The following is a 26,025-nucleotide window of genomic DNA, read 5'->3' as shown; positions in this document are numbered from 1 at the left end:
AAAAGTTAGATAATATTTTAAGATAAAATCGCATATAATATAAGCGAGCCTCTCTATTTAATTTATTTTTGTCAATTTCTTCTATCTTAAAGTAACTGTAGTGTGAGTATTTATATTGTAGTAAAAGTCCTCTATAGATTTGGTCCATACTATTTTAATGTGCATTAATCATATAATAGTAAATAGGAGTATTTCTTAATATTTATATTTGTTAATTAAAAATACTTATTACTCTTTCGTTTTCTAATGTTCTTCCTGTTTAGAATATTCTATTTTAGAGAGAAAAATTTGATTAAGATTTTAAAGACATATATAGATGATAAAATATATTCATGTGAGATCTCGTTAGATTCATCTTAATGTATATTTTTTTATTATTTATTTTTTAAAATTTTTAATGATGCGTATTTAGAGATATTAAAACTCAAAATTTACGTTGAAAACTGTGGAAAAAGTAAATGGGAAGAACAAATGAAAACAAAGAGAGTATTTTAACAATATTTAAGGTTAATACACACTAAAATACGTAACTCATTCTATTATGTCATGAATTCATAAGCCTCTCTATTTAAGATTTTACCGGAACATCAAAGCTGCTTCTTTTATATGCGATCTTCTCACCGTAAAACGAGTTCATATAAAAAATTAATTACGCTAAAAGTTCCTATTATTAATTTATTTAACTCATGTTAAGATGCGGTTTCGTACAAGAATTTGTGACATCAAAGCGGCATTCTAGAGTGAATGTGGAAATAGAGTCAACGCGGTGGGCGGTCATAGTCCTAATCCAGTCTTCTCGTAGGGACTAGTGAATATACGGATATACCTAAACCACAAAGTCTCACCTCACCTTGAAGCCGAATCGTCTCTCCCATTGAGTACTGTTCACCAGAAATCCATCAATGTCTCCACCCGAAGTCACCATAACCCTTGGTCGCTCTGGTCAGGTACTCTCTCTCTTCTTCCTCTAGATATCATCTCTTTTCTTCACCGCTAATTATATTTATGAATTCGCTTCATTTTTATTTGATCATGCAGGTTGTGAAGAGGAAACGAACGGATACAGATGGAGAACAATCGTCTTCATATAATTCATCTGTTAGAAATAGGTTTGGAACTCATGGAGACGTTTCTGTTTCTTCTTACAGTAAAAAGTTTGCTCTTAGTAGTGATGCTGTTCAATTTTATATTTCTTTTAGGTTAAACTGCTTAAATTGTTATGGAATGGTGGATACTTTTTAGTTTTTTATTTTATTTAAAAAATTGAATTTCTTTCTAAATTAATGAGTGATTTATATTATTCTGTCAATCAATGCTTACCCATTATTCTGATTTACTAGTTTCCGTGTTTAGGAGTGTCATGGCAGAACTGATGGCTCAAAGTTTCTCTTAAGATAAAACAGAAAAAGAGAAGTTAACTTGTTTGAGTATGGATAATTTAAGTAATAGGAGTAAACTAATGTTCTTGTTACATTGTCTTCTTGAAAACAAGGTTACATTTCTATGTTATGATGTTCCAGAAACATTATGCTAAGATTGAACGATGCGAAGATGTTGGGAATGATCTGACTATTGATAGGGTCTTTGAGGAAACTTTTGTCATATGCCTAATGCATTGTTAGAGGTGTTTGGAGTGACAATGCAAATATTCTTGTGGGAGAGAGAGGGAGGGAGGGAGGGAGAGAGAGGGAGGGAGAGAGAGAGAGAGGGAGGGAGAGAGGGAGAGAAAGAGAGAGAGTTGTATTGATGTCTTGAGTCTTGGATTGGATGTTCGGGAAAGGCATATGCTTATAAGGAAGTGTTTGGAGGCTTATTGATGAGTTGCTCGAAAGAGCATGCAGGTCACTCGAACGTGCAGATGGTTGAACAAAGAGTTTGGAAATGATTCCACTCATGGGATACGCTCGAATGAGCATCTAGATTGCTTGAACGAGCATGTGCTCTTGTGGTTCCAGTTTGATCGTGCTTTAACGAAGAAGGGGTGTGCTTGTTCACGCATGTTCCTAGTGCATACAATTCTTTGATTTTGCAAGGTTTGTTATAATGGTATTTGATGGGGATTTCTCCTATGATTACACCCTATTATCTCCATAAATAATTTTATAGCTGTATATGTTTTTACCCATTAGCTTAAATACATAACCTTTAGAGAGATCTCCTACTCTATTGTAATTCTCTATTCTAGTTCTCATATGAATTATTGAACTCCATTGTTCTTTCATCAATCACTAAAATCATGTATGACCTATGAAAGACATAGTCTACAAAACTCAATTTTGGTGTTCTTGTTTATTATTTTAAATTTGTTCTTTCCTCAATTTGAGTTTACTAATTTCTAATTCACTAGCAAAACACACTTCCATTGTTCTTGGGTGTTCAAGAACGCTTTTGAAATTGTTCTCAACTTACAATTTAAGAAATTTGTTCAGAAAGCAAAAGTTCTTGATTGAGCGTTATCCCGTTTGAAAATGAGCGAAGTTGTGGACCATTAAAACACTATCACATTTGAGGAATACCATGGTGCTTCATGTGGAGTTATGGAAGACTCGTGGACTTTTAAAAAATGGCTTATTAATCCAAATGCACCGTTGGGATCTTACATGGTATGAATGGGTAGATCGTTGTCGTGTCATTGTGTGTTTTTAAATGGAGGGTCATTTAGAAACAACTTCTTCGTAATTACAGGAATAAGTGATGAGACTTGTGAGTGGTGTGATGTTGATGTTGATGAAAATGTTAGTTAATGGTTTTGTGATCGGTCTATTTTATCCCCTTTTTTAGTTTTAAATCTTTTGTAGTTATGAATCCATTAAGGAACTTGCAAAGTTTGATTCTAGATAGATTTTCCATAGTTACTTACTTTGTATGCTTCTCTAATGAGCTGCTTCACAAAAGAAATGATTGTTGTGATGATCATTTTGCTAGTTCTAAGAATTAGAACGTGGAAAGTAACCTTAAATTACAACTTTTCATGAGTCTTTACTCTTTAAAATGATTTTCAATAGTTAACTCGTGGGTAATGATGATATTGGTTTGAAGCTTGGCATCAATATTTGAGTTTTGAATATGAGTTTAATTTCTGCTATTTCATTGTGACAATAACATTAGCTAGATAGCATGAGCCCATGACAGTGCTTTTTTTGACCATCAAATTTTTAAAATTGTTTCGGGTTTGATCGTGTATGGATTTTAGAGAGGGTAGCTAAGTGTAGGTGTGAGGACGGTGGAGAAAAAGGGTTGTTGGAACGCAATGTGGAAAGATGACTGACATGTATGCTTCCTCAGTTTTTGTTTGCACATAGTACAAATTATAGCTTTCATCTTCATATTATGACCGTATTGTAAAGACTTCTAGTTTAATGCTTCCAAAATATAGAAAATGCCTTTTGCATTGACCGCAAAAGCTTTTTCATGACTGTTACTGTGATATCTAAATGATGCACTATAATTGTGTGCACAAGATAAGGATTGATGAGTGCGTTCTTATCATAATGCCTATGTGATCAAGGGAGAGGATGAGATTGATGATTGATCCCCATGTGAAGAAGTTGTGTGAACATAGGTAAACTATTCGATTGCATCAACAAAGTATCTAAGAAAGGAAATTACGTAGTTATTCGGAAATTTTTCATTTTGAAAAACTATACAGTTAAAAATAATGTGTTTTTAGGTGGATTTTCTTGGTCAGTTTAAATAAAAGCAATGAACAAATAAAGGGATAGTCTACGAAGACATTAATGCAAAGTACAAGATTAGGTGGGGCTTTTGATTTATCTTCACGCTAAGTTTTAGTCCTCAAAGCTATTATTTGCAACAATAAGTACGTTAAATAATAGGGTGTGTAACACAAAGTATGCAATAGCATATTCACTTAGAATTTAAGGGTATAATTTCAATAACATACTACTTTATCTATGAGTCATGACTCTTTATTTATACAACAGTACAAGAACTATTACATGCAACACAACATTCCAGCATTCATTACCCCAACGCCATTAAGTGGCTTACACCTAGGGTGGGTTTGGGAGAGTTAAATGTACGCAACTTTATCCTTGTTAGTAATAAAAGTAACAAAGATGTTGTTTCCGATTGACCTTTGATAGATACATCATGTGCAACTTCACATAAATACAAATTGCACATGATTTTGAGTCATTTTACTAGACTTTATTGTACATTTTAACCGAAATCAAAGAATTATAATCTTTGGCCCCATCTAAATTATGGACACAACTATTACATGTCATGATGAAATTTAAGAAGCCTTTCTTAAAACCGTCTAAACGAAGGACTCTACAACTTCCAAGTTACTTCCTTTAAAAGACATCACTTAAAAGAACTAAATAAACCCTAAATGACTCCTAATGAATGTCCTTAGAAATTTAACATCTACCATGTATTTCCTCCATTACTTACATTATTTGAAGAACTGAAGGCTGAATTGAAACAACTATTTAATGCTTAATGTAGTATCCTAATACAAGAACAAATACATGTTTACTACTAGCTTGAAAGCAACTCAAAATCAGATTTATTCAAAGCATTTTGTGGCTTGTGTAGCTACTGAGATAGGAATCTATCATTGATGATTCGTCACGCCATAGTGAAGAGCTCTTCATGAGTAGTTTGTGTAACTTCTGAGTTGAACTGTTGAAGTGCTTCCATGATGGGTATTAACACTTTGTAAACACCACTTTTAATGAGTTTTTAGAGTGAAGTTCATATATTTTATTTAGCACCTTAGTGGGTACCACAAAGTTTATGCCTACAATGCTAGATTTCAATGTCAATACAAAGTTTATAGAATGAAGAACTTAAACATATAATTTATGGTACTCGGACTCTTCATTTTGCAGACATTGGTATGGCACTTAAAGACTTTATTTTAGGCATAATATTGAATATTTAGACGTATTCGAAACTTGGACACGTACCCGTATCCAATATCAGTACTCGAGTCCAAGTAACATAGCCTATAATGCATGTTGTCCCTTTTAAATTGGTTGAAGTATTCACATAATCACGCCAATCATTTTGAGGAGTGGACATTATCTTTTTATCTATCCCTGATAAGTTGCTTAAAAGTATTCACATACCTATGATACAATTTTGAGTTTCTTAGTCTTTATGAAGAAAAGCATAATCATTTCCAAAAAGCCGAATTGTGTGGACACTGTAATTGTATATATTAATTGCTTCGTCTAGTGATGCCTGGCCAGTAAATGAATGTCCTGGGACATGTATAGTCAACTATTTAATGTTCATTCATTGATGCTGTTACTAATTAATATATGCAGGGATCGAGAAGTTGATGATAAAGAGCATGGCAGCCGTGACCATGAAAATGGTAAAATTAAGCCCTCATTAATTTTAATTCACTGAACTGTATACTGTTTACTCTCTTCTTTTTACTTACACTTTTTTCAATTGAATCCCTAAATCCCTTTTCTCCATGTCTTTTACTCTCTATTTAATCATCAACCTTAACATTGTATTTAGACTGTATTTAGATAGAGAGAAATGAGAGGAAAAGTAAGTGGAGATTTGGAAGTATAAAGGATCCCTTATTTGGATAACAAAAAAGTAGGGGAGGAATTTGGAGGGGAAGGGTTTGGAGGAAAAACATGGACAAATTTTGTTAAGAATACACAATCTCCTAAAGTGGAAAGATTTGGAGGGAAAACACTTATTTTTCTTTCTTTTCCCTTTGCTTCTTTCTAAACAAAGTGCACTCTCTCTCTTTACGGTTTACCCGTCCCTTTTGCTTTCATTCCTTCCCCTTCCTTTCTTTTCTCTCATAATTTGATATCCAAACATAGTGTAATTTATTTACCATCTTGTTTAACATCAATATCTGTTTACCCACCATGTTAATCTTTTGTTTGGTGAATCTAGTCGCTGAGGACTAGACCGCAAAAATTTGAGGGACTTGCATGGAATAAAATCCATTTTTCTTTAGCGTAAGAATGCATTTTTATTGCCCTAACACCATTGAGTGGCTTCTACATAGGGCGGGATTTGGGGGATTGGATGTACGCATTCTACCATCGTTATCGGTGAACCCAGAAATCACTGTTAGTGAGAACACAAATTGTTAGCATATACAAAAATAATCCAATAAAACTACTCCCTAATAATATCATAAAGATACATGAAAAGTTATAACGTTTTTTGTTTAACCTTTGAAACCGTCGAATAACAAGATCATTGAGAATACTACAAATCCAGGGAGTAATTTACAATATAATCTTTACAATATAATTTTTAAAGAATAGAATCATTGATTAAAGTATAAATTTATGGGAAAATAAAAATGTATCATAGACCAAAATAGTGAAAATTAAAGAGAGTATGAGAAAGAGAAAGAATGTACTCATGTGAGAATATAGTTACCATGGTATTGTAGACCACTAATTTATGATGAGCTCACTAATATTATCTAAACTTGGTTGAACTAAATCTAAAAAAGGATGTTAAGTCTTAACTAAAAAAATACTAGATTTAAATTTTTGTTTGGAAGATAAATAATGCATGATGATCAAAACTATATTCTTTGAACAATAAAGTTCATTCATTTGATGCTTTTTGTGAGCTATATTAATTATAAATTATTTAATTTATGACTAGGAACTATATCTGTCTCAAAATTTTATATAATATCATAAAACATGAATAGAAAAGTGTTTGGAACACATAACCAACATGATAACAAAGAAGCAGCTGTACCACAAAATAGCAATATTAAAAAGAAGTTCATGTTTTTACTAGTTTATCATAGGCACTATTCTATAACTGAAATTTATAGGAGTTACTAGTAGGATTTTTTTTTTTTTTAAAAATTTTTTTAATAAATTTTAATCTTTTGTTAAAAACTTAAATTCCCCAAAATTTCCCATATACCTAATTACGTCTTGAATTAAGCTCACTCGAGTTTTCTTGGAATCTTGTGATCTCGTTATCAGGTAGTAGTGTAGCCCTCATGATTTGAGGTAATAGTTGGCCCAAAATTGTTTTTATAAGGCATTGATTTACAAGGCCCATCGGCTATTTTTCCTTTTCCCATTATAAAAATCATTTTATTTTTTCACAAACTGATTCAAAGAAGGCTAGATAGTGAAAGACATGTTTCTGTTAGTGGCCATGAGCGGAGGGAAAAAGTTAAAAGGGAATTCTCTGGTGCACCTGCAGCTGCAAGGTCATCAATAAGTACAAATGTGCTTCAGCATGGCCCTCAATCTTCAAGAGATAGATGCTTCCAGGTAAATCGTTATAGAGAAGCGGATGGAGACTTGTCTTATGTGGAGCCATCAAGAAATTATTTTTCTACTGGGACAAGAGATGATTTTAGACGTAGATCACCTGCAAAACCCACATATAATTCTAGCTGTTTGTTGCCACCAAATTATGAAACAGAAATGCCAAAGACGACTCTAACAAGAACAATTGATCCTTTGGGGAATGAACGTGCTTATGGTAATTCACTCCATGGTCCTCCTAGATCAACTGTACCAGCACTACCTGCACACATGATGCGACTAACAGAGTTGGAAAGAGCAAAGCCTGTGGCTCTATTTAGCTCACCACGTGGCACCATGCCAAGAAGTTTGTTCACGGTAATTCTCTTCAATTTAACGCTTGATTAGTTTGCGATATAAATTTATATTACAATTTACTCAAGCACTTGAGCTACTGACTACTCTAGTTGCATTTTGTGCCTTCTAACTATATTTTGATCAATCCCATTTCACATTGTTTCTCATTTTTCTCACATTTTTTGCTTTGTATTTGATCATTGATCCAATTATTTTTATACTGTATATTACTTAAATATTCATAGTTGAAAATCTGTAATTTATATATTGTGCTCAATGTGGTGTATTGGTATGCTGATATGGCTTTTTGCAGTGATGAGTGTTACCAAATAATCATAGTTGAAATACATGGGGACTTTTGTTGCTACTATTGTGCTCAATAATACTTTTTTTATCAGATGCTTTGTCTATGAGTCGAGTTTTACTTTGATCCTGCCTGATGGACTCTTTTTCACTGACATTTGTTTTCAAGCTAGAATGAATATGAATGTGATTGGTACTTTTCTCTATGATCTGGTTATGGAGCTAAGATGCTAGGAACTGCAAGTTACTTTAGTAAAAAGTAAGAACATAATTTTTGGTATTACACTTTTGAGGTGGGACTCTTCCCCGGGCCCTCGCTTTGCGCAGTAACTTTGTTTATTGGCGACCTTTTTTTTTTGTGGTCATTTAGATTCTAAGCAAAGATGGCTTGGAGGACTGGAGAAGAAAGGGATATGAATAACCTAGACTTTAAATTGAGGAGATAAAAAATCAGAATTAATGGAGAAAAAGAATCCATGTGGATGATCATTGGAACTAATATATTGGTTCATGTAGCCGACCCCAATCTTTTGGGATTAAGGCTTTGACATTCTTGTTGTATTTTGATTCTGCTTATAGTCATAGGCATACCTTTTCCTTTTTGTATTAGTTCGAGCTTTTCTAATTTAAATGCCATATGAGTTTCAACATTGCTATTAAGGTACATTACCCTACCTACCTTTTCACGTTTCTCCTCCCTCCTACTTATTCTCCCTCTCCCACTTGCCCCACTTTATTCCCCTCTCGACTTTTCTTAATCTTTGTGCAACATTCATGTTCCAAGTTCCAACTATTGTGAAATAAAAATTGTGTTTTGATATAATTTGTTTTCATTGTATTTTAAGATGAATACTTATGTTAAGAAATTTAGTTGTCTAACAGAAATCATAATATATTAGATGTACACATTCTATTTTGTGCCATTCCAATTATAGTTTTTACCGTTGCAAAAATACAATTTTGGTCATAGTAACTGAAAACGACGATGTATTAGAGTTCGAACAATGTGTTTCAAACTCCAATATTGCCAAGATCGAGTGTATGAGGTTTTGTGACAAACAAATTACGCTATCAATAATATCGATGTTTGTAGGAGAAAATAAAGCAATAAAACGACACAAAGATTTAACGAGGTTCACCCAACTAAGGCTACGTCCTCCGGTGTGTAGTATCTCTTATATTATCAAAAGGAGTTCAAAGAACTCTCAGATATGGAGAATTACAATAGAGAAGAGATAGGCTAGTGTTTGGCTTGGGGTTTATTTTGTGGATGTATTCACCAATTACAAAGTGAATGAGAGCTCTCTATTTATAGGAGAGATCTCACTAAGTAACATTAAGTACATTAAAACTATGAATAAATGATAATGAAACATCCCCAAGTACATGAAGAGTCAAAAACAGCATCCTAGGAGCATCAAGAGTTAAACCTTTGCACTTCTTCATTAAGTCCCATAACTCCCATGAATAACTCATACTTCATTACCTCATTAATCCATACTTTTAATCACCATCATAAACCACAATCATCAAGACTCAATTTAATACACCCATTCATGACATACTTATGGAATTCCATCCCAAGAGTCACACATGAATGCACCTCATCAAATGTGCACTCAAGTCACACTAATCACAACAGTAACATTCGTGATACAAATTTCACGGTTGTCTCCCCCTATATTACGGTACTGGTGAGCTCAAAAGTCTTTCAGATACGGTTGCGGTGAAATAGTCTTTTTTTTTCACTATGACTCCAGACGTTGGACCACTAAAACACCATCTTCTACTGCACCTACTATATTTCCGTTCCCTCTCTATAAAGTTACTTAGCACCTCCATTCCATCAATATTTATCTGGCCGTTTTTAATCTATCTCTCATCACATGTACTTATCTTTTTTTTACAGCTAAACATTACCCATGGACATACTCTCATGTAATATGTAACACTGTGCTAATTTTATAGTTTAAGCTCATAAGGTACAAGGGATTATCTTATGGCTAAGAAGTGTACTGCTTCTCACTATGAACTCTTTCTAGGGAAGAGACTGTCTTTGAAGTTAACTGTTCTTTGAATCTCTTCTATGGAATTCTGTTGCATTTCATCTTAAAATGACAACTTTCTGTTATCCATTAAAGTGTAGTCTGTTCTTTATTTAAGTGGGTTATTTTGTGTGTGTGTGTGTGTGTTGTTTGGGGGGGCAGTTTGTGTATTTGTATGTTCTGCTTTATTTTTTTGGGCCAAAACGATGCGTTGTTTGTGTTTGTACTCGTTTTTTGTGAAGTTTGATTCTTTGTGTAATGGTTAAACTTTGCTATCTGTGCAGGCTGAGGTACCTGTAACTGTTGTTGGCTTGTTAAACTCACTTGGTTTAGGGAAATATGCCATTAATTTTCAGGTCGAGGAGGTAATATCTCAATATCTGGCTTCTCATTGCTTGTATGAATGTGGTTGAGCCTTGAGTATATTTGGAGTTAAAATTCAAGTATTTTAAGTGGTTAAAAGTTCTTTGGCAAAAGCATAGTACAAGATATCGGTTGCATAACCGCATCATGATATCATTGTAAAGATTCTTGAGGTTACTGTGAACACAAGATAGGCTGCAATAATCGCGAAACCATCTGATCGCTAAAGTGGCTACACAATCATCAGCCATGTTCGAGATTTTGTGTTATAGGAAAAGGAAATTCTATCACAAAGATCGATTTGTATGTTAGTGAACCATAATAAATGAAAGAAAAGGGTAGCAAATTTGATCACACAGCTGAGTACAGAAATTATTTTAAGTTAATTTATTTTAGTTGTAAGACCTGTGTATTTCCCAAGATTTGAAATGGAAGGACATATTTAGACCAGGCCAACAAATGCAGGCGGATAGTTTACTCAGGACAAATGCAGAGGCTTCCATGTTCCTTGCTACCTGAAGTCCTGACTCCTGAAGGACCTGAACATATGATGGAACTTTGAAATTTGGCTTTATTGCTGCCAAAACTGCAATTTTGTCACGTTGAGGCCTAGATAGTATATCACTAATCACATCTGCATGCCTCATTGCAAATTTGCAATATGCCAATTTAGATGAATCCGAGTCATGGATTTTTCTAAAAAGTCAAAAAACTGCTAAAACAAGTATTTAATAAAACCCTTTTGCTCAACAAAAAAAGTAAATCACTCGAAAAAAAAAAAAAAAAAGCCCTTTTATCACTGCCAATAAGTAGTGTCTTATTATGAAATTTGAACGACCAACATGACTTATTGCTGGAAATCCTTTTGCTACACTGCCGTTGTCCAGGAATTTAAATGTACCTGCTGATTTGTTATGCTATCCATCTATGCAGGTGGACATGCCATCATTAAAGCAGATGGGTGAAAAGGACCTGAAAGATCTAGGGATACCAATGGTATCGTATTCAGCTTTTTATGTCATCGAACTTATTTTATGTGCATTGAAGTGAAACAAAATTTTCTACTAATTTTTTTTTTTGTAAGTTATCCTTTTTTTTTTTTTTTTTTTTTTTTTTTTTTTTTTTTTCCAGTTTTCTTAGTTTCATGATAATCCAAAAAAAGTTTTCTTAGTTCTTTGCTTATCAGTCACTATTAGCTCCCCGCTACCCCCTTCAGGATCGCTTATCTACTTCCAAAATAGTTTTTGTATGCTTTATTAAGAGAAAATAACTAGTCTTAAGAGCTAATTGGCATACTTATCCAATTTCATCCTCCATACAAAATATGTGTTGAACGGCCTACAATTTTAGTTTACATTCAAGAATGATAACGAACAATACTTCCTTTGGACTTTATAAATTTCCCTTTTAGTTTAGGAGAAGAAGTCGGAGTTCTTTTCTGCCCTAAATATATGTCTCCCTTTGGGTAAATTTTTTTTTGGGGTAAAAATCTTGGCCACTTCCAAGGGAAAATTAGTCTTTATTATCTGCTTTGACTACGAGACTTGCTATTTGAGTCACAATGTCAAAACCTTGATCCCAATAATATGAGGTCAACATTTAATAAATCTTGGCTTACCGGTTACCACAACCAATTAACCATGACATTATGTGAGGACATAAGTTTTAAAAAACAGAATCTAATTGTTCACTGCTTAAGTTGTCTAAACAAGGCAATTCAGTGAAACTTGAATGACAAAACTTTTTGAATCATGGTGTCAAAGCCTTAAACCCAACAATATAATGTCAGCTACATAATGTTACATAATTATTATTGTTAAGTCATACCCGTACCCTCTTCCAAGAGAGAGCATGAGGAATACTGTCAAAGAGACTCAAATAAAGCGGTGACTGTTATCGATGATGTATAAGATATGCTAAATGCAAATTCCAACACAATGGCGTCGAACTGTTATAATAAATAACCAAATATACATGAGCATAAATAAAATGAGTAATAGTTAAGTGAATATATAATAGGTTTTCGATCACAGAGAAGTAAGTGAAAAGCAACGGAAGGGAACCTATCAATAGTCTAGAGCACAGATTCGACGTCTCCAACTATTCTTATCCGTGGTCAGGTTTTCAGAGAGGTACGACTCACTCAAGTCAGTTTGAATTTGCTCCTTCTACGTTCTTTTGGGTCTTCTATGACTTCTCTTCTCCACCACTATGATGTTTTCTACCTTTTCATGGGAACCTCAACGATCTTTTTTCAAACATGTCCAAATCATGTCAATTCATTTTCACACATCTTTGCAAACAATGAAACAACCCCCATTTCTCTTTAAACTTTTGGTTCCTAACTCTATCCAATTTTGTGTGCCGCATATCCACGTAAGTATTCACATCCCTGCCAACAGTCTGTATCACACAACAATGTATGCCTAATTGCTACTTGATAGAATTTGCCTTTCACTTTAGTCGGAAACTTCTTATCACATAGCACTCTAGTATCTGCTTTTTACTTAAGTCATCCCGCTTTTATCCAATGATGAGTTACATCTTAACCTATCTCTCCATTACTCTGAATTTGCCTTGTCTTAGAGTTTTTGACATCTTCATGGAAAAGGGTTTATGTTGTTTCTTTTTACTTATAAGTAGATTTATACAATAGATGTGTTTTTGATGAATTAGAATATTGATTACGTCAGGATGATCGTTGTGGGAAAATCTTGGAAGTGACACATTCATTCCTTAGCTGGACCAACCAGGAAAAGTAAAACCCTTCTTAAAATAGATCCACTAAGGAAGAGAGTTAAGTATATAATAAAGGTCGTAAGACCAGGTTCTGCCCTAGTCTCAGTCTCAAATAGACGCAAGCAAGCTGATCTCAAATTTCTTCGCTAGAATGAGGAAGTAACCCTTGAATGTTCTATTTGCAATACCAACCCATTCTCGATCGATGAAGAAAATCTAAAAAATAACGCTTATTTTAGCCTCGGTCAACAATGGGTTAAGGTTTCTTTCTTTCTCAAACATATCCCACTTTTCTATGCTTATATATAGCACACGTATATATATATGTCTTAAATCTTTAGTTGGGAATGCATTGATTATTAAGAGAAAGGATTAGTGAGAGATTTCAGCTCGTGCATGCTGATTCCAAGTAGTTAACTCGTAACTAAATGAAAATATGAGTGACTTGCGGGTGAATTTGTTAGATTTTGGAAAATGGGTCGCGGCACCAAAACAAGGAGGAGAACGGTAATCCACATACAAACCTAAATAGGTTCACTATTAAAATCAATTAGTAATAGTAGGAGTTAATCCCCAAGTATACAAAGTGATGTATATTCTCCTCTTTCTTCAATGTGAGACAACTCACATGTAGGGTAACACATGAGCAATTCAACACTCCATGTCACATGTGAGTTTCCTTAGAATTCTTTGCCCACTAGAAAGGTTACAAACCTGGCTCAATAACAAACTGGGCTTTGATACCATGTTAGATTTTACCAAATGGGTTTGGGCAACCAAAACGAGGAGGAGAAGGGGTAATCCTTATACAAACCCAAAGGAGGTTCACAACTAAAACCAATAGGTAATATTAGGAGTTACTCCACAAGTTTATAAAGTGATGTATATTCTTCTCTTTTTCCGATGTGAACAACTCATGTGGGTAACACATGGGCACTTCAACGGAATTAATTGCTTCAAGATTTTCTTAGCTTTCTTCAAAAAGGGAAGCTTATGCTTATGTAGTATCTTAAGTGAAGCTTAAGGAAGTGAACACCCAACAATGAAGAGGCAAATTTGGAAATTGAAACCAGATAGGGATCACTTTCAACAACTCGTTATGTAACTGAAAATCTGTAGACCATGTTTTTAATTACCAAAGCATTTTCATAATAATAATTTGGGCCCGCGTGTCTCCGTTTCTATTCTCATGGAATTGCAATTTCACCAGAAAGTACTCTTTGTCATGTATAAACTCTTGTTTATTAACTTAATATCATTCCAAAGAAATATATATGCGAACCACTAGCCTCTTCTACCTTATACAGGAGTGTCGCAGTTTTGCATTCCTCAACTTTAGGTAAGATCAATAGTCTGCAATTTTGCTTAAGTTTTTCCTTGATTTCTTGAGCAAGTAAATTCAGGACCTTTTCCATAACTGAAGTATGCTACTTAGTTTCACCTGTTAAGATTAATTATTGTAATTTTTTGTCAATTCTTGAAGTTCATTTGTTTCTTTCAAGCTACCAATCTCTTTCTGGGAGTGGCGTTTTGAAACTGTGATGTCCAAACCCACTGCCTTTTACCCCATTTAATGTTGCATATTTAGTGACTGTATTCTCTATGCCCAGTTCTTGCATTTCCTCTTGTCAACAGGGACCAAGGAAGAAAATCTTGCAGGCTCTCACAGCTTTATCTAAAAGGCCCTTGCTCTGTACACGATAATAATCAGAAACTGTATGTATTTCTTTTATTTTGAAACCACTGTTGATAAAATTCATTATAAGCAGATGATTTAGAATTCTGATTAGGGTTTTTTCTGTGTTTTTTATATCATTAATCAATGAATAGGTCTCCTATATATACATGTTTAATCACTAAGCTAATTATGGAAGAACAGTAAATATGGCTAACAATCAGCCTAGAATAATCTGTTGCCTAGAATAAGAGATTTCCTAAATATTTACATATTCAGTTTCCTACACTCCCCCTCAAGTTAGGTCATAGGGTCTCCAATGCCTAACTTGCATAGAGTTTCTTCAAATGCTTCAGCTGTAACAGCTTTTGTGAGGATATCTGCAAGTTGATCTTTAGATCGAACCAGAGGGAGGCTGATGATCTGATTTTCAAGTTTCTCTTTGATAAAGTGTCGATCGACCTCAACATGTTTGGTTCGATCATGTTGTACTGGATTATTGGAAATGCTGACAGATGTCTGGTTATCACAAATCAATCTGCATGCTCATTTAGGTGGAAAGCCTAGTTCGCATAGGAGTTTTCTGAGCCACAGGATTTCCATTACCCCTTTAGCTATCCCTCTAAACTCTGCTTCAGCACTTGATAGAGCCACTACATTTTGTTTTTTGCTTCTCCATGTAACCAAGTTTCCTCCTATAAGAGTGAAGTAACCAGATGTAGACTTTCTGCTATCTTTGTCTCCTGCCCAGTCTGCATCAGTGTAAGCCATGAGATCCAGGTTACCATTATTCCCAAACAATACTCCTCGATTACTTGTTCCCTTCAGATATTGGAGAATTCTCATTACAGCTTCCATGTGTTGGACTTGTGGACAATGCATGAATCTACTTACGACGCCTACCGCATATGAGATGTCAGGGCGAGTATGAGCGAGATATATGAGTTTTCCCACAAGTTTCTGATATTGTTCTTTTTCTGCCATTTCTCCTCCCAGTTCAGTTTGTAATCCATGATTGACTGTTATTGGAGTTTCTGCTGGCTTGCAGTCAATCATTCCAGTTTCTGCCAAAAGATCAAGAATATATTTTTTTTGGTTAATGAAGATCCCTTTCTTTGATCTTAGGACTTCAATTCCCAAAAAATATTTTAGGTTTCCCAGATCCTTCATTTCAAATTCCAAGAACAACCTCCCTTTTAGATTTTTAATCTCCTGTTCATCGTTCCCTGTGATAACCATATCATCTACATATATTATGAGACAAGTGATCTGATTTCCTCTTCTTTTGAGGAACAAGGTATGATCTGAATTACTCTGCTTGTACCCGAACTTTTTCATTGCAGCCGTGAACCTCCCAAACCAAGCTCTAGGTGACTGTTTTAGACCATATAAAGCTTTCCTAAGTTTGCACCCCTCATTTTCTCCAAAATCATCTGTAAACCCTGGAGGAGCCCTCATATAAACTTCTTCCTCGATCTCCCCATGAAGAAAAGCATTCTTTACATCAAACTGGTACAAACGCCATTCTCTGTTAGCAGCTATAGACAACAAGACCCTGATAGTGTCAATCTTCGCAACCGGAGAGAAGGTTTCAGAGTAGTCTATCCCATATGTTTGAGTATATCCTTTCGCAACAAGACGAGCTTTGTATCTTTCAATTTTCCCATCAGCATGATACTTAATGGAGAACACCCATTTACAGCCCACAGTTTTCTTTCCTCTAGGCAAAACACATTTTTCCCAAGTATTATTTCTATTAAGTGCTGTGATTTCATCCTCCATGGCTTTTCGCCACTTTGGATCTTGGAGAGCTTCATCAACGTTTCGGGGAATTGTATTGTAGTAGAGGGAGGCTTTAAAGGCAACGGCAGATTCTGACAAAATTCCAGCTTCACTTTGACTTACTGGATATCGGGAGCGGTGTGCCTCATACTCAGGATCATATCTTTTGGGAGGAACTCCCCTGGTTCTCCTGGGAGGAAGTTCATATCTGCAATTCTCACTGGAGGAAGGCACACTAGAGGAAGGTATATTGCCATTAGTAACAATAGGACTATCACAGATTGGTGGGTCAGAATTTACCTCTATCTCGGGAGAATCTCGGGACGGCTCAGACAGGACAGGAATGATAGGAGGAGAAGGTGGTATTAGTGTGTCAGTGGAGACATCGGTGGGATTACCTACTTCCTCTTTGTAGTCTATAGCAAAAGGACGTATTAACCAGCTTAGGTCTTCACCCTTAGTCTCCCCCGGAAGACTAAACTGGGAATAGTAATAGGAGTCTTCAAAGAAGTCACAATCAAGGGTAGTATACATTTTGTTATGGATGGGGTCAAAACATCGATATCCCTTTTGTGTAGCCCCGTACCCAAGGAAAACACATTTGATTGCTCGTGGTTCGAGTTTGTGTAGGTAAGTGCACATACACAACACATCCAAAAATGCGAGGAGGAAGGGAATGAGAAGGGGGAATGGTAGTATGGGATCGAAGTGTTTCAAGGGGAGTTTTGAACTTGAGGGTTTTGGTAGGTAGACGATTGGTGATGTAAGCGGCAGTGGAGATAGCTTCGGGCCAAACATGTGCAGGGGTTTTGGCCTCGAACATTAAGGCTCGGGAAATTTCAAGAAGGGTACGGTTCTTCCGTTCCGCAACTCCGTTTTGTTGTGGAGTGTACGGGCAGGAAGATTGGTGGATAAGCCCATGTGTGGAAAAAAAATCCTGAAATTTTTGGTTCATGTACTCCCTCCCATTATCTGATCGAAGAATCTTTGGCTGTGTTTGGAATTGAGTTTGAAGCATATTATAAAATTTGACAAAGGTATCAAAAACTTCAGTTTTATGTTTAAGAAAATAAACCCAACACATACGAGTGCAATCATCCACAAACGTAATAAAATAAGACAAACCATGAGTATGAAAGGTAGGAGCTGGGCCCCAAACATCAGAATGGATCAAATCAAAAGGTTTACTACTACGAGACATACTGGGAAAATACGACTGTTTGTGACTTTTAGCTAGCACACAGGCTTCACAGTTCAGAGTTTGATTAGAATTATTAAACAATGGAAAAAGACGTTTTAAGTACCCTAGTGAGGGATGACCTAGACGCCTATGCCACATCCACATTTGCTGTTCATTCGACCCATGAGTAAGCAAAGTAGGACCCTTGTGAGTCTCCTCGTCCACATAATACAAGCCTCCTCGCTCAGTACCACACCCAAGGATCTTCCCTGTCCGAGTGTCCTGCACAATACAAGCAGTAGATGTCATCAGAACAGTACAATTAAGTTCTTTTGTTAATTGACTAATCGATAATAATTTATGAGATAAACTCGGGATTAGGAGACAATTCTTTAAATGTAAGGACGATGAAACATGAACCGGGCCGGCATGGTGGACTTCTACTCTCTCCCCATTAGCAGTTTGTATATGAGTTCGGGTTTTGTCCCCAATAGATACAAGATCGTGAGGATCAAATGTCATTGTGTCTGTTGCCCCGCAATCGAATATCCATTGTGATGACGGGGGGTTACAAAGGAGCCCAAAAACAGTTGGGCTTGGGATATTGGGTTGAGGTTTTTCGTGGGTGGGTATTTCTAGGGTTTGGTGAGTATAAATACTCACGTTTGGCAAGTATTGAAACCCTCCCTTCCCTGTTTCTCTCTCTTCCGTCCCGGTTACTGTTTCTCTTTCTTCCGTTTTTCTTCCTGTTTTCTCCATTGTTGTTTCACCTGTGTTACCTTCCATGGCCTTTTCTCTCTTAGGGTAGTGAGTAGTGTCAGACGCCGTGGTGGTGGAGACGCCAGTAGTTGCGTGTGCCTTGCCGCCGGTTCGTGGCTGGGCCTTGGTGGCGGCCTTCCTCTGCTTGTGTTCGTCCCACCACTCCGGAAAGCCTATAAGTTTAAAGCAACCCTCCTTTGTGTGTCTTGTTCCACCACAGTGACTGCATCTGAGGTGAGATTTGTCTTCTTCCTGCCGGTATGACGGTCTACCGGACCGGTTTCTTGCCACTAGCCCACTACCTATTTCTGAGGGACCCGGTCCCAGTGATGAAGCGTGGGTCATGATCCCACGTCTGTTGATTTCTCTCCGGATGGCGGCGTAGGCTGCTTCCACGCTTGGTAGTGGATCTTGGTTGAGTAAATCTCTCCTTACTTTGTCGAATGTATCGTTAATTCCGGCCAGGAATTGAAATAACCTTTGTTTTTGTATGAAGGTATTGAATATGGTTATGTCTTCAGCACATTTCATAGGGTTCGGCATACGACGGTCGATTTCTTTCCACAAAGTGTCTAGACAGCCATAATATTCTTCTATGGACCCTTGATTTTGTTTAACTGAACTTGCTTTCGAACTTAGATCGAAGATCTAAAGTTCGTCATGACCACTAGCCAAAAGGATTGTAATCCCATTCCATAAGTCATACGCTGTTGTGTAATCAAGAAATTGGTTCATGAGTTCTGATTCAATGTTTGATATGATCCAGGACAAAACCATTGAGTCCTGTTGTTTCCATTTCAGGTAATTTGCATCAGTTGATGAAGGAGGGGTGTCGATGATGTGTTTGAGACGCCCTCTTCCTTCAAGTGCAATTTTCATTAAACGGCACCATTTAGAGTAATTCTGGTAATTCAACTTTTCAGTGACCCTCAGATCTGAGGTTGATTGTTCATTGGCTGTATTGAGTTTTTGCATTTTTTGAAACAGTTGGAACATTTGTTCCAATTGTTCCATGTTCATCAATTGCTGGTTTGCGTCTGACTTCGATTCTGATTCAGACATATTTGGGGATTGTGTTTCGTAGGTAAATGATGATAGCCAACAGTGTCGCCGGTCCCCGGAAAACACCTTATGGCTCTGATACCATGATAAAATTCATTATAAGCAGATGATTTAGAATTCTGATTAGGGTTTTTTCTGTGTTTTTTATATCATTAATCAATGAATAGGTCTCCTATATATACATGTTTAATCACTAAGCTAATTATGGAAGAACAGTAAATATGGCTAACAATCAGCCTAGAATAATCTGTTGCTTAGAATAAGAGATTTCCTAAATATTTACATATTCAGTTTCCTACAACTGTACATGCTAATTGACATGATTGCAAGTTGCCACATGTGTGGTCTAATCTTACAGATTCCATGAATGAATGTCCAGAAGACTAGATGTAACCTAGAATGGGACAGGGAAGTGTGCCTGTGTAGGTGTAACACTTTTCGCTTTTATGGTTTTGTATTTCGGGTAGTTATGATGTTACGAAATTGGCAAAAGTTTACCTATTTAAATGGAATGGGATGTTTAATAGATAACCAACAGGCATGTCCGACCTGATCTTTGGGTTAGTTAGCCCTGATGTTGGGGCTAATTTGGACCGCTAGCTAAATCCATATATGCCTTATTCTTCAGTTACTTTAGAATTTGGATAAGATTTCTTTGATTGAATAGTGATGTGTTCCGAAACTGATGAGTGTCTATTGGAGGGAATAGTGTGTTTTGACATAGTAGCATCCCATAAAATTTGGGCTCTCTGTAGAATATCCTTGTGATAAATTACGTAGCAAATGAGATGCATTTTCGAAGTTTCTAAAAATTCGTACAGTGAGGTTCAAAAGGTGACTAGCAGTTGTATATTATAACTCATACTTGAAATAAGTATTCAGACACATAGAAGCAAATTAGCTGAATGACGCAGGGAGATGTAGAGGTAGCTTCTGTAAAGTACTTCATATAACTGATCAACGGATTAGATCATATGGAGAATTTGATGAATCTGAAAGGTCTAACAGCACGTGATTAAGGTCTTAGGCAGGCTCTGTTGGGCTGCATCCTCTAGCTCCTTTATTGATCTTTCTTGAGTCAAGAAGTACAAGATTTTGAATTCAGCTATGTGGCATGAGCCCAGATTAGACTCGATATCTAGGGTAGGACCGTGGAACCTGAACAAGTAGTCCTATTAAACTAGTAAAAGTTTTTTTTTTTTTAAAAGAAAATTTTGGACTTTTGCCATTATTTTATGTTTATTAAGACATAAGAAAAGATCTTCACCTAATTGACTTGCAAGAAATGAAATACCTAAACCGATTATTTTTTTTCTCACCGAAAGTTTGATGAATAAAACCTCAAGACATGATATATACTTTATGACCGAAGCTAAAATAGAACAACATTTCAGCTAGTCTCTTGAGCGACCGTCCCTTTGAGAGACGTATCTCAAGTCCAAACCATTAAAAATTAATGTCTACTTTCCGTATTCTTAGTGTCTACTTAATCGTATTTATAATGCCTATTTACATTATCCTTAATGCTTACTTACGTATCCGTAATGTCTGCTTTCAATATTAAATGTCTACTTACATCATTCTTAATGCGTACTTACAATATTTTAAAAAATATATAAGGGGCCGGCTCAACTAGAGATGGTCTCTCACAAGAATTTGTGCAACAATTTTGACCCCTGTTCAGCAAAATATTCAATTTATCCTGTAATGAACTGGTAATTGCTAATGTGAGAAAGAAAGAGATTAAGGCTAAGAGAGTAAAGACGCAAAGGTAGAGAAGAAATCACTGAAAAAGACTAAGAATAGGGAAAAAGAACAGAGAACAAAGAAAAAGACAAAGGAAAGAGAAATACAAGAGGGAGAACTTGTATCATACTCATTTAATATCCTATCCAATTATTACATCATAATATAATATAATAAATAAACCAAACAAACTTGCTTCCATTTGCTAAATTGGATACACAATACCCTTTTCTTGATTCTTCACTAAATGACTATTCTACACCTCTTATGTAGATATTGATTCATCGCACCACATGTCCAAATAAAACAAAATACATCCTGGGCTCCGATTCAGCAAGTTGTATTGATACGATGACATTGCCATTTTCCAAATTCACAGTACCAGCAGGCAGTATTATGTTTTAAGCACTAGGCTCAAACAAAACTCATTAATGGAAATAATGTCTAGTTTGTTTCCAGATCTCTTGCAAAAACTCAGTTCCCTCCTCCCTTTCCTACTCTTTTTACTCTTTTTATGCAAGATTTTGTCTACAAGGTTTAACAATGGAAAAAACCCACCACCATCCCTGCCAAAACTACCAATCATAGGCAACCTTCATCAACTTGGATCATTACTTCATCGATCCCTTCATTCACTGTCTCAGTTATATGGTAACCTTATGTTGCTTCATTTAGGCAGCAGGCCAACCCTTGTGGTGTCATCAGCTGATATGGCCCAACAAATCATGAAAACTTATGATAAGGTCTTCTCCAACAGGCCTAAATCTCACATTTCTTCTAGAATCTTCTATGATGGTAAGGATATTGCTTTTTCTTCTTCTGGAGAATATTGGAGGAGGATTAGAGGTGTTTGTGTAATGCAACTCCTAAGTAACAAAAAGGTTCAATCTTTTCTAACTGTAAGAGAACAAGAGGCTTCTTTGATAGTGAAAAAGATTAAGAAATCCTGCAATTCAGTGGTGAATTTGAGGGAGATTATTATGTTATATACAAATGATGTTATTTGTAGGGCTTGTTTGGGAAGGAAGTATAGTGGTGATGATGATGTAGGGTCTAGTTTCAAAAAGCTCTTGAATGAGGCTTTGAGACTACTTGGATATTTCAGTTTTGAAGACATGATACGTTGGCTTGGTTGGATTGATAGAATAATGGGTTTGAAAGGTGAAGTGGAAGGTGTTGCACAAGGGTTAGATGAAATACTTGGGAAAGTAGTTGAAGAAAATAAAAGTAAAATGAGTTGTAAGAACAACATTCTTGGAATGGGTAGCAAAAGGGACAACATTGATAATTTTGTGGAGATTTGGCTTCAATTTCAAAAGGAGAACAATGATATTCAACTTGAGAGTATTAGACCATTATATTGGTAAGGGCATGGGTACGAATTCTATTGACCCCCTTTATATAGTGGAATTATTAGCGTCGAATATTAGTAAATCTTCTATTGCATCCCCATAGAGCTCAGATGACTCTCATGTGACGGGGCATGATAGAATATGTATATTATATATTGAGACTTCAATCATCAGTTCAAACTTTTGATTGAATTGGTTGCTTAACATTCAGGGGTGTTTGGTATGGGAATATAAAATGTAATGGAAAGAAAAATGATAAAAAGGAGTAAGGGTAAGGGTATGGGTTGTAGTTATATGTTGTTTGGTTTGAAAATATAAAGAAAACACTTAATTGATCATAGAAAGAGAATTTGTTACTTGACATAAATGGATGGTAACAAAGTAAGGTTATCCATTACCCTCAAGAAAGGGATTGGGTTAACCTAAGATCATACCAAACAAATATGTGGCGTAATGGCAATTGAATTCCTTACTTAGTATTAAAAAGTTCTATTAAACACCACATGTGTTTAAATGGGAATTTAGGTTGGACATTAATCATTTATGTGTTATTAACTATATGCAGGATATGTTTGCAGCTGGGACTGACACAACTCAGACACTTATAGAATGGGTAATCATTGAGCTAATTAGGCAGCCTAGAGCAATGAAACAAGTTCAAGAAGAGATTAGAAAGTTGTTGGAGGTGGTAATAACAATATATGTGAAGAGCATTTTGGAAAAATTAACATATTTAAAAGCAGTGGTTAAAGAATCATCAAGGCTGCACCCTCCAGGTCCTCTGTTGGTCTTTCGTGAGTCATCCGAGGATGTTAAATCAAATGGTTTCGATGTTGCTGCAGGAACACAAGTTATCATCAACGCATGTGCAATTCATCAAGATCCTTGTTTTTGGGAAGAACCTAAAGAATTTGATCCTGAAAGGAAAACAGTCCATGTGATTTTACTGGACAATATTTTCACTATATTCCTCTTGGAGCAGGGAGAAGAATTTGCCCGGGCATATCATTTGCTGTAAGGACAGTTGAGCTCTTGATTGCTAATCATGTTTATGAGTTTGATTGGAAATTTCCTAGTGAAATAGAGGTCGAAAAGCTAGATATGACTGAAGCCGCAGGTATCATTGTTCGAAGGTGAGATCTCCCAATGGTCTTTGTTCAAGTCGTCGTTTCTTGGCCAGAGGAAACGTCTAAGTCAACATTTTGTGCGCTTTGACGGTTACTTTGTTTTTTAATCCGTTTTTCCGTGTTTGTTTAACCTAATTCCTCTGTACTTTCATGGTTACTATATAGTGTAGAGGGTTTATGAGAGTTTAGAAAAGTATTTTAAATGATTGTTATTAATCATAACATTACATTGTATTTATATTAGAAAAGAAATATTTAAAATATTACATAGAATAATATTAAAAACTAAAATTAAAGATCACATATAATATTATCTATAAATAGTTACAAGATAGAATAATTATATTCCGAAGATAATCATCATATTAATAGAGTTATCTTGATTGATAAGTTGAGATTAAATATTCTCTATTATTCCCCCTCAAGATGAGTCCGAGAGGGAAAGTACAATCTTAAAGAATATGTAATAATGAGCACGAATAGTTAGAGAAGAGAGTTTGTCATAACATATTTTATGGAGGTTGTGTGGAAATATATTCTGGAATAATATAAATCAGTAAATATTTTAATTACTTAGATTAGCCATATGTATTTAGGGAAATTTTTGATTGTCCAAGGCATTTCTCTAATTGGCTCATAAGAGTTTGTATATATATTAGGATTGTAATTCTAAGAAAATCAATACAAAAACACAGAATTCATCCTAATTCTTCATGGTATCAGAGCCGAAGGTGTTTTCCGGGACCGGCAACACCATTGGTTATCATCATCTACCCTAAAAACTTACCTGTAACAATGGCAGAAACAAACCCAAACCAAATTGTAACCATGGAACAAATGGAACACATGTTCAGGCTGTTCCAGTAGATGCAAAAACCAAACACAAACCTTGAAACCATGGGAGACTTAAAATTAGCCGAAAAATTAAACTATCAAAATTACACAACTTGGTGTAAAATGATGCAAATAGCCCTAAAATGCAGGGGACGTCTCAGTCACATCATCGACGATCCCCCCAGTATCACAGATTCAAATTATAAGACTTGGAAGCAAAAGGACTCAATTGTTCTCTCATGGATTATCTCGAACATTGATACGGATCTAGTAAACCAATTCTTAGATTACACCATTGCAAGGGACTTATGGAAAGGAATTGAAGTTCTTTTGAACAGTGGTAGGGACAAACTCCAGATCTTTGATCTGAGTTCTCAGGCCAACAGTATCAAACAAAACCAAGATCCTCTGGAAATCTTTTATGGAAAATTAACTACGATCTGGAAAGAAATTGATCGACGGCAACCGAATCCTATGGTACATGCTGAGGACATCACAATTTTTAACACATACATACAAAAGCAACGTTTATTCCAGTTCTTGGCCGGAATTAACGAAACCTTTGACAAAGAAAAGAGGGATCTATTCCTAGTCAGCGTCTTCCACTAGGAAGAACGCGGCTTGGTCAACCATGAGCTCAGCAGGACATCTCACCACGCTAAAAAGCTTGTCAAATTCTCTCAGCCAGTTTTCCAACATATAAGGTTCACCCTTTCCACTATAAGTCGAGGGTTTACTCTGGGCTATTCTCTTACTAATTGACGAAGCCTTTTCCTCCAAGGATTTCGGTCTCGGATTCCTTGCACCAGCTAGGGCCTTAACTAGGTTTCGAAGCACGCGATCAGAGTTTCCTCTTGGCACGGACCTTTTCAAAAAGGGTGGCATGATGGCAGGTATACTGCATTAGGTTAAACAAGGTATGTAAATACATTACTACATCGTTTGTGGTTAAGGAGAAAAACTCATTCTGTTATAGTTCTAAAATAAACAAGGTAGTAGCCCTAAAGGAAAAAGGGTTGAACAATGAGTCTATAATCAAATCTATTCATTTTTCCATAAATACAATACTGAATCGATTCTACTTACTAATGTTTAGATTTTTAAAAACAAAATTCAAATTCAAAACAATAATACCATATAATTCCAATCTAAAAGAAATAATTGGGTCTAGATTCCCACATAATCATTGTTCAAATACTACAAAAGTCCGAGATAAACAACCAAATCATTTAACCAACAAAATTGTTCACAGTTATTCTTCTAAGGGACTAGACATACGAACTCGTACACATGCATAATCAAATAAAATAAAAACAATCAGGCAAATAAAGGCGACGCATCCAGACGGTCCTGATCCTCCATGTATTGATCAGGGTCAAAATCAGCATCACCAGAGTCATCGCTAGACGCGCTATCGGAATCAGAAGGAGTTCCTACAGATAAGGAATCATTCATAGTAAGTC

The 26,025-nt window shown here is 35.8% G+C and overlaps 1 protein-coding gene and 1 pseudogene across 1 annotated transcript; both read left to right on the top strand.

The window, feature by feature from the left end:
- Positions 1-681: 681 nt before the first annotated feature.
- On the top strand, positions 682-23,939 carry LOC130812996 (cytochrome P450 71A6-like; annotated as a pseudogene).
- LOC130812998 (cytochrome P450 71A21-like) lies at positions 14,785-23,156 on the top strand. Its single transcript, XM_057678670.1, has one exon. The coding sequence runs from the start codon at positions 21,681-21,683 to the stop codon at positions 22,614-22,616; it is 936 nt and encodes a 311-aa protein (XP_057534653.1). The 5' UTR covers positions 14,785-21,680; the 3' UTR covers positions 22,617-23,156.
- Positions 23,940-26,025: the final 2,086 nt, after the last annotated feature.

The sequence above is a fragment of the Amaranthus tricolor genome, chromosome 5 (genome assembly GCF_026212465.1).
Source record: "Amaranthus tricolor cultivar Red isolate AtriRed21 chromosome 5, ASM2621246v1, whole genome shotgun sequence".
Classification (NCBI taxonomy): Eukaryota; Viridiplantae; Streptophyta; class Magnoliopsida; order Caryophyllales; family Amaranthaceae; genus Amaranthus; species Amaranthus tricolor.
The sequence above is the reverse complement of the archived record's forward strand: the minus strand, read 5'-3'. Positions and strand labels throughout refer to the sequence as shown.